This window comes from Lolium rigidum, chromosome 5, assembly GCF_022539505.1.
Source record: "Lolium rigidum isolate FL_2022 chromosome 5, APGP_CSIRO_Lrig_0.1, whole genome shotgun sequence".
Lineage (NCBI taxonomy): Eukaryota > Viridiplantae > Streptophyta > Magnoliopsida > Poales > Poaceae > Lolium > Lolium rigidum.
In genome coordinates this window covers 9,863,125-9,875,624 of record NC_061512.1, presented here as the reverse complement: position 1 = coordinate 9,875,624, position 12,500 = coordinate 9,863,125, and the positions used below count along the sequence as shown (strand labels likewise).

At 42.3% G+C, this 12,500-nt stretch overlaps 1 protein-coding gene across 5 annotated transcripts; it reads left to right on the top strand.

The window, feature by feature from the left end:
* Positions 1-2,548: 2,548 nt before the first annotated feature.
* LOC124654103 lies at positions 2,549-11,138 on the top strand. Of its 5 annotated transcripts, XM_047193131.1 has the most exons (12): positions 2,549-3,275; positions 3,364-4,635; positions 4,801-4,891; positions 4,996-5,144; positions 5,312-5,573; positions 5,687-5,906; positions 5,999-6,128; positions 7,099-7,314; positions 7,592-8,014; positions 8,349-8,397; positions 9,337-10,270; positions 10,353-11,138. In XM_047193131.1, exons 4-12 carry the CDS (start codon positions 5,004-5,006, stop codon positions 11,014-11,016), a joined length of 3,039 nt encoding a protein of 1,012 aa, XP_047049087.1. In that variant the 5' UTR covers positions 2,549-3,275; positions 3,364-4,635; positions 4,801-4,891; positions 4,996-5,003; the 3' UTR covers positions 11,017-11,138. The 5 variants fall into 5 exon arrangements, with proteins under 5 accessions (XP_047049087.1, XP_047049088.1, XP_047049086.1 ...); XM_047193132.1 differs by having other exon boundaries at positions 2,549-4,635; positions 5,000-5,144; XM_047193130.1 differs by having other exon boundaries at positions 2,549-4,635; positions 4,987-5,144.
* The last annotated feature ends 1,362 nt before the right edge of the window (positions 11,139-12,500 follow it).

Genomic DNA, 12,500 nt, shown 5'->3' with positions numbered 1-12,500 from the left:
TTTGCCGGGTGCCGGGGGAACGTGGTGTGTGCTGCTTCGCGGCGGGACCCGCTGGCAGTAACCGTTTGATTGAGGGCCAACGGCCAAGATCGAGCCACGCGTGCACGTTACCTGAGCAGTAATGCTGGCATTACTGTTCAGTCTGTTCCCTGAGGGCATGCCTTTCAAACATCAAGTACGAGTATCGCTTTTGGTTCATTTAAATCTAAACGTGCACACAACTATTTATTTGATTGGATTGGATCGGGGGCGGACTCAGCACACCCATTCATTTTGGCCTGCCCTAGCTATTTTCATTCGTTTTTAAATTTAAATTTGTGTATAGATTTAATTTACGCGTTCAATGCAGCATGCAATCGAAAAGAACATCAAACTTTATGTAAACTTTGATATATCTAGACACTAAATGTTGTTTATATACATCAAAAATTTAATAAAATTAAAAACATATATATATATATATATATCATGAAATAGAGGGAGTACGTTAATTTTGTTTTAAATTTCTTGCCGATTTGATTTACGTGGCGACGTTAGATGCAGCAAGCAATTCAAAAAAAAAAAAAAACAGAAAACTTGCGTTAGAGATGTCTCGTGATTGAGTCAGGACTGCGCGCGTGCCGTTGCCGACGAGCGTTTTCAGGCGTGCAGGATGGCCAACCGCGTCAAAGTCCCCACTTAAAGTGACTTGTGTGAGTAAAACAAAACCAATTAGTAGTACGTCATTTTTCTTTGTTTTGCTTTGAAGCTACTTAAGCTGCCAGCATGCAATATAATTACGATGCACTTAACATTAATAATGATGAATTCCAGCGGAAGCAGGTGAACTAATCCGAGACCGCACGATGTACTGCAAAGCCACGACAGGGACGTGCACTAATTCGGATCTTGTGACGTTTCCCGAAGAAGAATGGGGCAAAGGGGTGGACACGTACGTGATGCCGGCCGGCCTCGATCTGTTTTGCACCCCCGGAAGAAGAACGTGGTACGAAACGCACGATCGCCATTCGAAGATTTCGGCCGATCAAAAAGCGACCAGAAAACATCCGCCAGACGCGAGATCGGCGGGACGCACGTGTCGATGGAAGTTGGCGGCGAGGCGGTAGGCACCGCCCGGCTCATCCGTCCACGTCCACCATCGATCTCCAGCTTGGTCACATCGTTTATTTCCTAGCTTCTTGTCGTTTTTATCTTCTGATGATCTGATGACTGTACACGGTACCTATTCGGAACTCTAGCCGCTTTCGTTTCGGCACTGTTGCTCGCAAAAAAACAAGTCGCGTTTGGTTCCAACGACGACAGATTACGGTGGTTAACCAGCCTTTAATTTATTTTTGGAAACATGGCCGAAAGCCCTTTTTGTTTTGGTTCCCTAGGCTAGCTCGACAATCTTCTTCGCATTATAGCCTCCAAAACCCAAGCATGGTGCGTGCTCTGAAACAACGTGCAGGCCGGATTACCGAAAGAGCTGCATCATCTACTAGCCATATACACGTACATTGAATTATCCAGAAAAATGCGGAAGCTAACTTGGTTCCACTTCCAAGATTTTGCGACATATTTTGCATTTCCGGTGGAAATATGATGATGGGCACAATAGATGTTAAATAGGGAACCTCCACATGATTTCACCTACAAAAATCCCACAAAAACTTGCAAAGTACCTTCCGCAGTACGAATTGCAAAGTATCTTCCTTAACGCCGAGGGTACACCATAACGTATTCCCGTGACGCATATAACAACTAGCCCCACCTCAACCCTCACATGCGGTTGTAAATGAATTGATAGATTCAAATGCTCAAGTTTGTTAAAGCCACTCCCGCAATTTAGTGATGCCGATAAAATTCAGAATTTATCTGCAACTTGCAATCGCAAAGTAGTCAGGGTATCTTCTAAACAATGCTAACTAGGTGCAAGAATTAAGAATTATAGAGCCAGGGTATCTTCTAAACAATGCTAACTAGGTGCAATTGTAGTTGTCGTATGCCAATTTGGTGTATTATTATTCTTTCATTTTCTAGAATCCATTATCATTTAAATAGTTAATATTTTACTACTATTTAATGAATTGAAGTAGAGTGTGATGGTACAACCTCGAATTACCCTCAAAGTTGAAAGAAATTACCCACGGTAACCAGCCTGTAAGTACTCCTAAAAAATGGTTTTTTGACACAAAAAAGAAAATTCTTCGTCCGACCTGGGCCGCTCACGAGGCCACCATCCCCATGGCTAGGCGGTGGCCGGCGACGCCGCACCAGGCGGAGAGGTCGGAGCAGGCGCAGGTGGCCTGCGCGGCGGCCGAGGTCGATCCCGCATGGGCCATAGCCAGCCGGTCGCTCGCCGGCGAGATTTTATGGCCGGGGTCCAGTTCATCGCCTCTGCGGTGACTGGGCGCCAGTTCGGTCCGCGGCGGGATTGAGATCTTGCCAATGACCAGCTGCGGAGACCTTCCAACGCTTCAGTTTGATATGAAATCTTTTTCCTCAACCATATCTCCATGGAATCCCCCTGCACATGCTCGATGAAATGCCCGCATCCAGCATTCATGCTGTGGAGCTGAGCTTGAGTGGCTGGAATGCTTGGTCATTAAACAACTGAATTATTCCCTTGCCTCCCTAATTCAAGTCTATTTGATGGTTGCTGCGCAGGTTAACATTACTACGAGGGTGCTGTCAGCTCTTCAAACGATTTGACGCAACAATGCTGCCGACGGAACTGGAAGTGGATGCTACATCTATCTAATGCATTGTGTCTACCTGAATTTCGTGTCCATAGAGCATTTCTTTTTTATCTAACCTGTTAGGACGAGCTGTACCTAAATTTGCTGATTGATTATAAAATGCCATGGTCTTCATCGCAAACTGAATCTGCTGATCCTCAAAACCAACCAGAATCTTCCGCTTATCAGGTTAATTATTTCCAGCTATTGTGGAAAGGGAATAGTTGCGTCTCCATTGTCTTGAATCTATTCTTGTGGACTAGCTATTCTTATGGACTCGCTTCGTTGCGGTAATAAGAATGCTTATTTAGATCTGTGCATCACGCTCTTTCTTGATTAATCATGTGGTATGATCGTTGTGGCATCAAATAGAATGCGTGGATAACTTGATCTAAATAATTTTTTAGACGCGCATTTTTTCTTGCAAACTGATCACTCGGAGCGGCGATGGTTAATGTCATATCTTGCACACTGTTGGCTTTAGATAGGCTAACCTCTATTTACTGATGTACAATGCATTGTTTCTGCTTGCCGCTACATTGAAGTGCTATCAAGGTGGGTGCTAGCCACATCTTGTTGCAAGGTGTAACTTTGGGCAGCATGAAAGTGCATCCTAATGCATCGGTACATTGATTTTTGCCAGGTTTATTGGTGGGAGGCGAGGATGAAGGATGAGGATGGCACTGGGGAGAATCCAGAGATACGTGACACAAAATCTGCACAATTTTGACAGTACATTACCTATTTTCTGTAGACACTGTTTTCTTGTTTCCCCCTATAGAACTCAACATATTGATCATTAGCTCAATAGTATGTATTCATACATTTTCGGACTTTTCTGAACTTACACGTATGAGTGTTCATTGTTTCAAGTAAGATGGTGAACGTGCACCTAGCTGCACATAATCTGCTTTTGGAAGACTGTGCCTTATTTTCTTCCACGAGTGGTGAAGTAGGCTTGATGAGGATGAAGAGGGAAAGAGCGAATGAAGAGGAATACACATGTTGGCTGCAATGCAGTTAGAAGCCACTATACAATATTTGTTAATCTGTTGCAGCACATGGGTATTTAGCTAGTAGATGTTAAACTAGCAGTAAGAAGACTACGATGGGAGCAACTATTGCACACATGGACCATGCCACTGTGTGAAAATATCATGTGCCCCAATAACTGGCAACCTAGAATGTCTACACAAATTCATCCTTCTTTTTGTTTTCATGTTTTGGTGTTGCTTACCATGTAGACCACGTGGTTACACAAATTCATCCGTGAGTGACAAGAACCACACATAATGGATTCAAAGACATTTGATCGCCCCAGTAACTTTTGTCCAATTCAAAGAACAAAGCCCAGCCCCCTTTCATGTGTGTTTGAATTAATTTGCTCTGTAGTCGAACTCTAGGTACATTTTGATGAGCTTTGGAAATTTCCACACATTTTCATCTCTTCTGCAAAGATCCGATCAACATCTCAAAGGTTTTGAATTAGCTGGAAAATTGTAAGTCCACTTGCAGCTGGCGACTACTATATGGGATCTGCGTCAACATTTTCTGGTCACAAGTTGGAATGTTTTCACATGTCAAGCAACTTTTCAATAGTATTTTGATTCCTAGGTTACAGAGAGGCAAGTGGAAGTTTTCCTTTACAATAGACAACAATATTGTCCTGGCTCCCAAAGAAACAAAAATTGTCCTGGTCTCCTGGACAACTTCGTCCCCATCATCACATCACGTGGTCTAAATTTTGGCACAGTTTGCAAGATGGTTAGTAGTACATACTTTATTATTGCATCTCTCTGACAACTTGTACTACGAAGCAATAATAAACATAGAAAGGAGCAAGACTTCATTGCATATATGGAGGAGCTACAGTCACTTCTTCATGCTTACCTGAGAGACGGATCGATTGCTACAGGTATGTGCAAGCTAGCGTTGACCCATATACTTGGAGTTCATCCTCAACGTAGATTTAGTCTTGAATTTTCTTTGCATTTATTCAACCTATATGCTATGTTCAGCTCTATCTTTGGTCTATTGCATCGGTCATATAACACATTTTTTCATCTGTTGCTCGAATCAGGGTTTGTTCCCATTGCTGGACCCAGATCTATATATGTAGAAGTTTCCAGTTCGTGCTCTTTCTGAATACAGGGCCAAGTCTGAACTCTCAAGTAGGAATTCAACTCCTTGTTCCCATCATTCACGGTCTGGAATGTTGCTATTTATTAACTTTCCACCTCCCAATAAATTTTAATTGCTCATCTAGTTTTTGTAGATAGAAGAATGGAACAAAATATTCTGGCCCAAATACTTGAGGGGAGCAAGGAGCCAACAGATCTTCCCTTAGAAACTTTGCGGGAGATCACTGACGGATTCTCAACAAATAGAATAATCGGTGAAGGTGGATTTGGAACGGTCTATAAGGTGATTAAATTCCATTTTTTTTTCGTTTTTCTTAGCAGTTAAAGATATTGACTAGAGTATCAAAGCTTAGTATTTGGGTGATGCTTTTCGTGAACCCATTTTTGTGTATTGCCCGTGTACACTGCCAAAATTGATGAAACTAAATGCTCACGACAAATATAAAATAGGGTATCATCGGAAACAGGAATGTTGCCGTGAAGAGGGTTAGGAGCAGCATGACAATCGATGACAGACATTTTCGTCGCGAGGTTGATAGCTTGATGGAAGTTAGACATCCAAATGTAGTCCGGTTTCTTGGATTATGTTCCCATACAGTAGAGACACCAATGAAAATTCCCGAAACCCGAGGATATATTTATGTCGAGAAAAGAGAAAGGTTGCTCTGTTTTGAGTATATCAGTAACGGGAGCCTCGATAAAAAAATTACCGGTACGACAATTTTCCATGCATCCCTTTTTTTTTGCTTTTACTTTTCAATTATTGACCCTGAAATCAAATTATTTTATTAGAGATTTCATATAAATATCCTGATTTTTTCCCAGATGAATTAAGAGGACTCGAATGGGATAAAAGGTACAAAATAATCAAAGGAATATGCGCGGGTTTGCATTATCTGCACATGGAAAAGCGTATTCTTCATATGGATCTAAAGCCTGCCAATATACTATTGGATAATGACGTGATACCTAAGATTACAGATTTCGGTCTATCAAGACCCACAGAAAACTCACGGACCACGAGCACAACCAATTTTCTAACCCCGTGAGCTTCCAATTTGTACAACAAATATACATGTACCTCTCATATATATTGTTCATGCCTTTTTTTTTTTGAAACTATCATATTTGATGCAGTGGGTATTGCGCCCCGGAAAACCACTTTGGTTATGGAAGGATGTCTGTCAAATCAGACATATACAGCTTGGGTGCTATAATCATCGAAATAATCACGGGACATAAGGGTATCCCTGATACTAATGATAATGTAAGAGTACGTAGCGTTATCTCACAATGCACAGCTTCCTTTAATAAAATCATGTGAAAACTTGCCTTAACATATTCTTATTCTTTTCCTATTTGATTCATATATATAGTATATTGGGTGTCGTATGTAGTTAATTATTAATTAATTACAAATAACAAATTAAGCAATTCTAGGTCCCTCCCTTTGAGATGCATTACTTGGGAAGTTTTTTTTCCTCTCCGCATTTCATCTTTCTTTCATATTTTCCTTATTGGATCGCTCCATTCCAAGAAAGCTTCAGTGACCACAATTGTCTGCGGGCTTCTAATGTGCCCAATATTAGGCGGGTAGAGTATTTATATAGAACCTCAAAAGTAGTATTCATTGATATTCTCCATACACTTTAGGGGGTACCCTTGAGAGGTCATGTTGCGCATCAAGCGTCGCTTCCTGGTTCTCCGGTTACTTTATGTTTTTCACTTATACATAAATACAATAACTTTGGAATCAAGCATCCAACTTATGGATGTGCACTTCAACCTACGTCCTCCACCTCTCGTTGTCTATATGGAAAAAGGGGCTGAGGGCATCCTGACTCTGTGAAGTCGATAGAGGCCGCTACATCAAAATTTGTCTTGAGGCCCCAGTTATTAAAGGAAATCAACTTTAAGGACATATTTTTTCTAAGCTGATTTCATTTCAATATGAACATGAAAATATACTTTCGCAAATTAGTAAATACCAGAAGAAAAACAAATTAGTGTATGGATCAATCCGCGTAGGCATCGACACCCTTGGTTCTTTCTTTAGTTTCTGTCTAGCCAAATATAAAGTGCGGATGTCAACTATTGTTAGGACATTTTGTACTTGCTATTTTTTCATACACAATACTGTTTGCCAATTTTTTTTTTGTGTACTAATGGTTTTATAGATATGCAAACTGTTTAGATAAAATACTTCGGAATCAAACTTTAATAACTTTGTATTACAGATACTGAGAAGATGGCGGCATAGATGGAATAAATCAGCAAAGGAAACATCACTGAAATATCACGAACAAGTTACTACATGCATAGAGATAGGGGCACTTTGCCAAAACGTTGACCCCTATGCACGTCCTTCAATATCAGATATAATGAGAAAATTTGTTGACTTGGAAAGTACGGATAATTGCAGAGCGGTTGCCAATGAATCACCGGTTGGCCAGGTACAACATAATCTCACATATATTGCTTTGTAGAACCTTTATCTCGACGTGATGATTGTATAAAACATCTTTGTGCAACATAAATTAAGTAATTTGATCTTGTTAATTAATTAAATCATCATACACATGTATTTTCTATATGAAGTTCTGAAAACATTTCATTAGTGGCTAGGGGCACCTCAAACGCCGGTGCTTGGAGAAGCAGAACAAAATGTAATTTTGTATGCACATGTATATGCCAAGGCAATGCATCTTGATTTTTCTCGGGTACATGCAGATAAAACCACCTTATTGGGAGAATGATATGCTTGGAGTAGAACCACTGGAGCTGCAATTTGCCAATTCTGGGAATGAAAAGCATCATATACTATCATGTTCTGTTGAGCTAAGCAACGATACAGATAGTTTCATTGCCTTCAAGATTCAAACGACTTGCCCGTTGCCATACTCCATAGAGCCAAACAAGGACATCGTGAAACCACAATCCAAATGTAGTGTTGACATAACATTGCCTGCAGCTAATACAGAAGATCATAATAACAAGCAATACACCAAGGGGTTTATCGTGCAGAGCATTAAAGTGAATGAAGGTCTCACAACTAATGGTATTAATGAAGGTATGTTTCATCAACATATAACGGGTCAACATGTTGATGAGATTTATTTGTCGGTTATTTCTGAAGAACCATGCAATAATGAGGTACTCCATCCACCTTCTTTTTCTGACGCCTACAAGTTTTTCCTCCATGCCATTATTTCTTAATTATACATGCATACACATATCTCAAACCGTGCCAAAATTGGTTTTTACGGCCGGCTTGGGTTTTATGGTTTCTATTGTGACGGAGCCCAAACAATACTGTAAAAATAGTTTTCGTTTACCGTAAACTGCTTTTACAGGATGGATTCTTGCGGGATCTATTCCATATGCTCTAATGATATATAATATCAGAGTACTATTGTAGAATCTCATTTCAAGATAGGTCCTTGCAAATAAGAATCTTATTTCTAAACTCTTCCTAACAATTTTATAGGTCACGGATTATCCAAGCAAGCGGGCCAAAAAACAATATGGCAGTTCCAGTAAGTATGTATGCATTTGCTAGCTTTAGCTATCTAGCTACTTGCACAGAAAATAATCTATTTATATGTTGGTAAAGAGTAACTGCATTTATGGTAGTCTATCTTTTCATGCAAGTTATCCAAATTATCATTTTTTCTAGCTCATTAATTTCACCTTATCTATGACTTCAATTAATTTGCATACAGCATTTATCAGGTACATTCCTGAATTTTGATGAACTTTAATTGATAAATAACCAACTATTTCATGTCAATTGAATTTAGCATTTATATTTGTGTTAAAACTTACAGTTTCATGTGTTTTATGCCCTTTTATTTATATGAAATAAAGTTTCTAAAGATCATAATGCGCAGAAAATTGCTCTAGTTTGACAAATCGGTCACTCTACACTCTACACTTACAACACTGGATATATTTAGTCCCTGCAGTGGTATTATTCCTCGGTCAAATCTGGATTTTCCATGTCATGTTTAAACTAGGTTTGGCCGACAAATATTGATCAGGTGGCAATGCTACCGGATAATGAATGTTTATTTCGAAGTTTAAAAGAAAAGAAATAATGGAAGGAAACCCTATCTTCGCCATGAAATTCAAATAACAAAGAGTAATCGTCTCACATATATAAAATAGGAAGAGTAATAAACCAACTAACTAGAATGCACCATGTAGGAGTAGTATACACATTATAACTACATGTGTGTCCATATTTTTCAATGCAAATCATGTGCTTAGGGTCTCTTTGGAATGAAGGAATGTGAAACATAGGAATAAAGAATCCCACCTATTTGACAAGACAGAGGATGGCGAGACATTGATGGATAAATTGCAGGATAGTGTTTTTTAGAAGGTCTCAATTAGAGTACCACCCTATGTAGATTCTTTGTCATGGGCATCCCAAACAAGAACTTGTATTCTGAATTGGCTGCTTAATTTGATAGCGCAATGGCGGCATACCGAGGCGAGGCCAAGGCCGGCGCAGATCAAACCCAGGAGCGTGCAGCTGGTGATCAAGAACAACACAGTGGCTCCACTAAAGTTGGAGTGCTACAAAAAAGTGATGATTGAGATCACCGGCGGCGACTACAGCAGGGACCGGCCGGGCCTGGACCTAGTTGCCGTGGTGGACGTAAGCGGCAGCATGCAGGGCGATAAGATACAGCAAGTGAAGACCGCCATGCAGTTTGTGATACGGAAGCTCGGCCCCATGGACCGTCTGTCCGTCATCACATACTCCGATGTCGCCACGGTACTGTGGCGGCTTCAGCTGATTACAGAGGATTCGCAGGGTAAGTTGCAGGACCTCATTTACAAGCTTGAGCCCAGCGGCGGCAGCAACATCTGGGACGGTCTCCAGGTAGGGCTCCATGTCCTCGATAACCGATCGGTCTGCGTTGGCCGCGTTGCTGCCATCATGCTCATATCTGGTGGCAAGCAGACCAATGTCGACGGCATTTCGGTCAATGTCGGCGACGTGCCTGTCTACACGTTTGGTGTGGGCGCAGACAGCGACCATGTGTTGCTCAGCCTGGTCGCGGCCACGAGCATCGGGGGGACGTTCTCGCATGTCCTGGACCACGACATTGGCGGTCTAACCATGGCATTCTCCCAGTGCCTCGCCGGCCTGCTTACCGTCGCAGTCCAGGACCTCGAGCTGATGGTGGCGCCTGTCAAAGGCCAGTCCAGTATAGTGAGGGTGACCGCCGGGAGCTACCCGCAGGGGCAGGTCGGCAATGGCCCTGCCGGTTCGGTCACCGTCAAGTTTGGCAACCTCTACAGCGCAGAAGTGCGCAAGGTGATTGTCGAACTCGACCTCCCCGAAATCCAGAGCGAGTGTAGCGCAGAGATCCTCGATGTCACATACTCACACAGCCGGTATGAACTTCCACATCGCATACGTCATCAATATTATAATCAATCAGACGTGATTGTGATGATCGTGTTACTTTCAATGCAGCTCGGCTGGGAGGATGAAATTCGTTGCGTCTACTGGGACGCTGACAGTGTGGCGCACCGGTGTGAACTTGTCAGAGGAGCAGAATCTGACGGGGTTACTGAGGGAGGAGGCCCGTCTGCAGACAGCGCAGATGATCAATGAGGCGAGCTTCATGGCGCACTGGACGTGGCTGGATGATGCGCGGGACAAGCTACTAGAGGCGCAGAACATGCTGCAGGAGGAGGAGCAGTCGCTCAGGACCGAGCTGCAGGAGCTCTTCCAGCTTTTCAAGACACAACAAACCTACGAGACGCGAGGTCGTCTCTACGCCTTGTCGTCCGAGTCTTCCCACAACCGACAGCGTTTGACGGTGAGGGGCGGCGACATTGAGATCATGCGCTTGTTCGCAACCCCACGCATGGGCAAGTACATGGAGCAGGCCAACAAGTTCCTAAACGAACCCACCAAGCTGCTGCCGTCTGTGGACCAAGACGTCGATGAAGACTTGGGTGCTCCTACAGTCGATGTTGCCAGTAGGGAAGCTGAGATGTCGAGGTTGTTTCACGACGTCGGGATCCGGGCCATGAAGTCCTTACCCTGGTGGAGCTGCAGACTTATTTGTTGGCTGGCCAGGACCCGGAGACGTATTCGACATCGAGAGATCGGTGCTCTTCCTACTTGGTGAACGGAAATAGCACAAGAATCTTCTTGTTCATCCTTAGCTACCACTTCTCTGTCTCCGTTCTCATCCCATCATTTTCACTCGATTGTAAAGTTTGTATATATCTTAACTTTTAAATGGTCTACGTGCATATTTGTGTTTACTCAAATTGACGGGAAATTTGAAACATGTCCAATTTTGAATATATTCTGACAAGTTTTAAAAATTCAATTTTGAAACATGATGGAACTGGATGAAACTTGGTGGAACACAACAAGTTCCATCACTTCACTAGGAGAACAATTTTGAATATACCAAATATGACTTTTGCAAAAAATGTTGTAGACATAGTAATGTGGTTTTAGGAGAGATTTGTTTTTAAGATAAGACGTCGAGGAAGAGTTGGTGCTCCTGCAGTCGATGAAGTCCTTACCCTGGTAGGGAAGCTGAGATGTCGCGGTTGGGCTTGGACGGGATCCGGGCCATGAAGTCTACGCGCACATGTTATTTATACAGTTTGAGGGCGGGGATACATCATACGGGGTCATGTATGCTAATTTTCACAAGCAGGTAAGAGGAAATTATTTCTCTCCAAGGCCTTTTACACATTTAAGCGGCTGCCTGTCTCGTTGTTGTTGAGGGGGCTACAAGGCTGGTGGCGAAATGTGGTAATTTCGAATCACATGCCTCCAACTTGGTAAAGGCTCTCAATTCCCGTGAGTATGGCCGGTCCACTATTGGGATGTTGTTGAACGAAGCTAAGATGAGTTGCAGTCTGAACTTTTATCGGTTTGTTGTTTCCTTCAGCTATTTCTCCTGTCAAACTTGTTATCCATCTTGGTAGATTTAAACCTTGCTACAAATTTGTAAAACATACTTGCTGGGTCTTGGAGCTGATGTCAAATAAGCTGTCATAAAAAGCTAGCTTATTACGAGTTTCTTGGAAATATCTTTAGAGTTTGAGATGTGACCATGTTGTTACTGTAGTACAACGGAGATGTGAACAAAGCCCCTCAAACAATTAGACCTTCATTTGAAAATTGAAACATCGGAGCTGAAGCGGTCGATGGTGTTGCCCACAAGGATTGTTGGCTATAATTTTTTTTAGAGCAACCACATATTTCATTAATAGAAAATCAAGTTACATGAGTAAATAAACATGCAAACTCTTTCCAGAAAAACTTCTAAGGATAAAAGTATACAAAACTATCCCTAGGGTTTCATGCACTCACCGAAGCTAGCGGCCTCCGCCAAATTTCAACGCCACCTAGACGCGCGTTGGAAGAGACACTGAACCTCTACCATTTCTAGATTCAAAAGAGCATCATCGCCAACGAGGCTTTGTGAATCGATGAATATGCCCGATGTAAGTAGCGAGGCATATGTCGCTGTGGCACGTCGACCGGGGGACATCCTCGTGCTATCTTGGACCAAGGTCACCGCGTCCCATCGACGAAGTGGAGGAATAATGACAAATCCACCACTCCCGAACCAGTATCCTTGCTCTA

Excerpts from the sequence above, each read along its gene's own strand:
- LOC124654103 (XM_047193131.1), top strand. The coding sequence starts at position 5,004 with ATGGAACAAAATATTCTGGCCCAAATACTTGAGGGGAGCAAGGAGCCA. Across the intron at positions 5,907-5,998 it reads ACAACCAATTTTCTAACCCC|TGGGTATTGCGCCCCGGAAA; the intron begins GTGAGCTTCCAA and ends TATTTGATGCAG. Across the intron at positions 8,398-9,336 it reads AAAACAATATGGCAGTTCCA|CGCAATGGCGGCATACCGAG; the intron begins GTAAGTATGTAT and ends TTAATTTGATAG.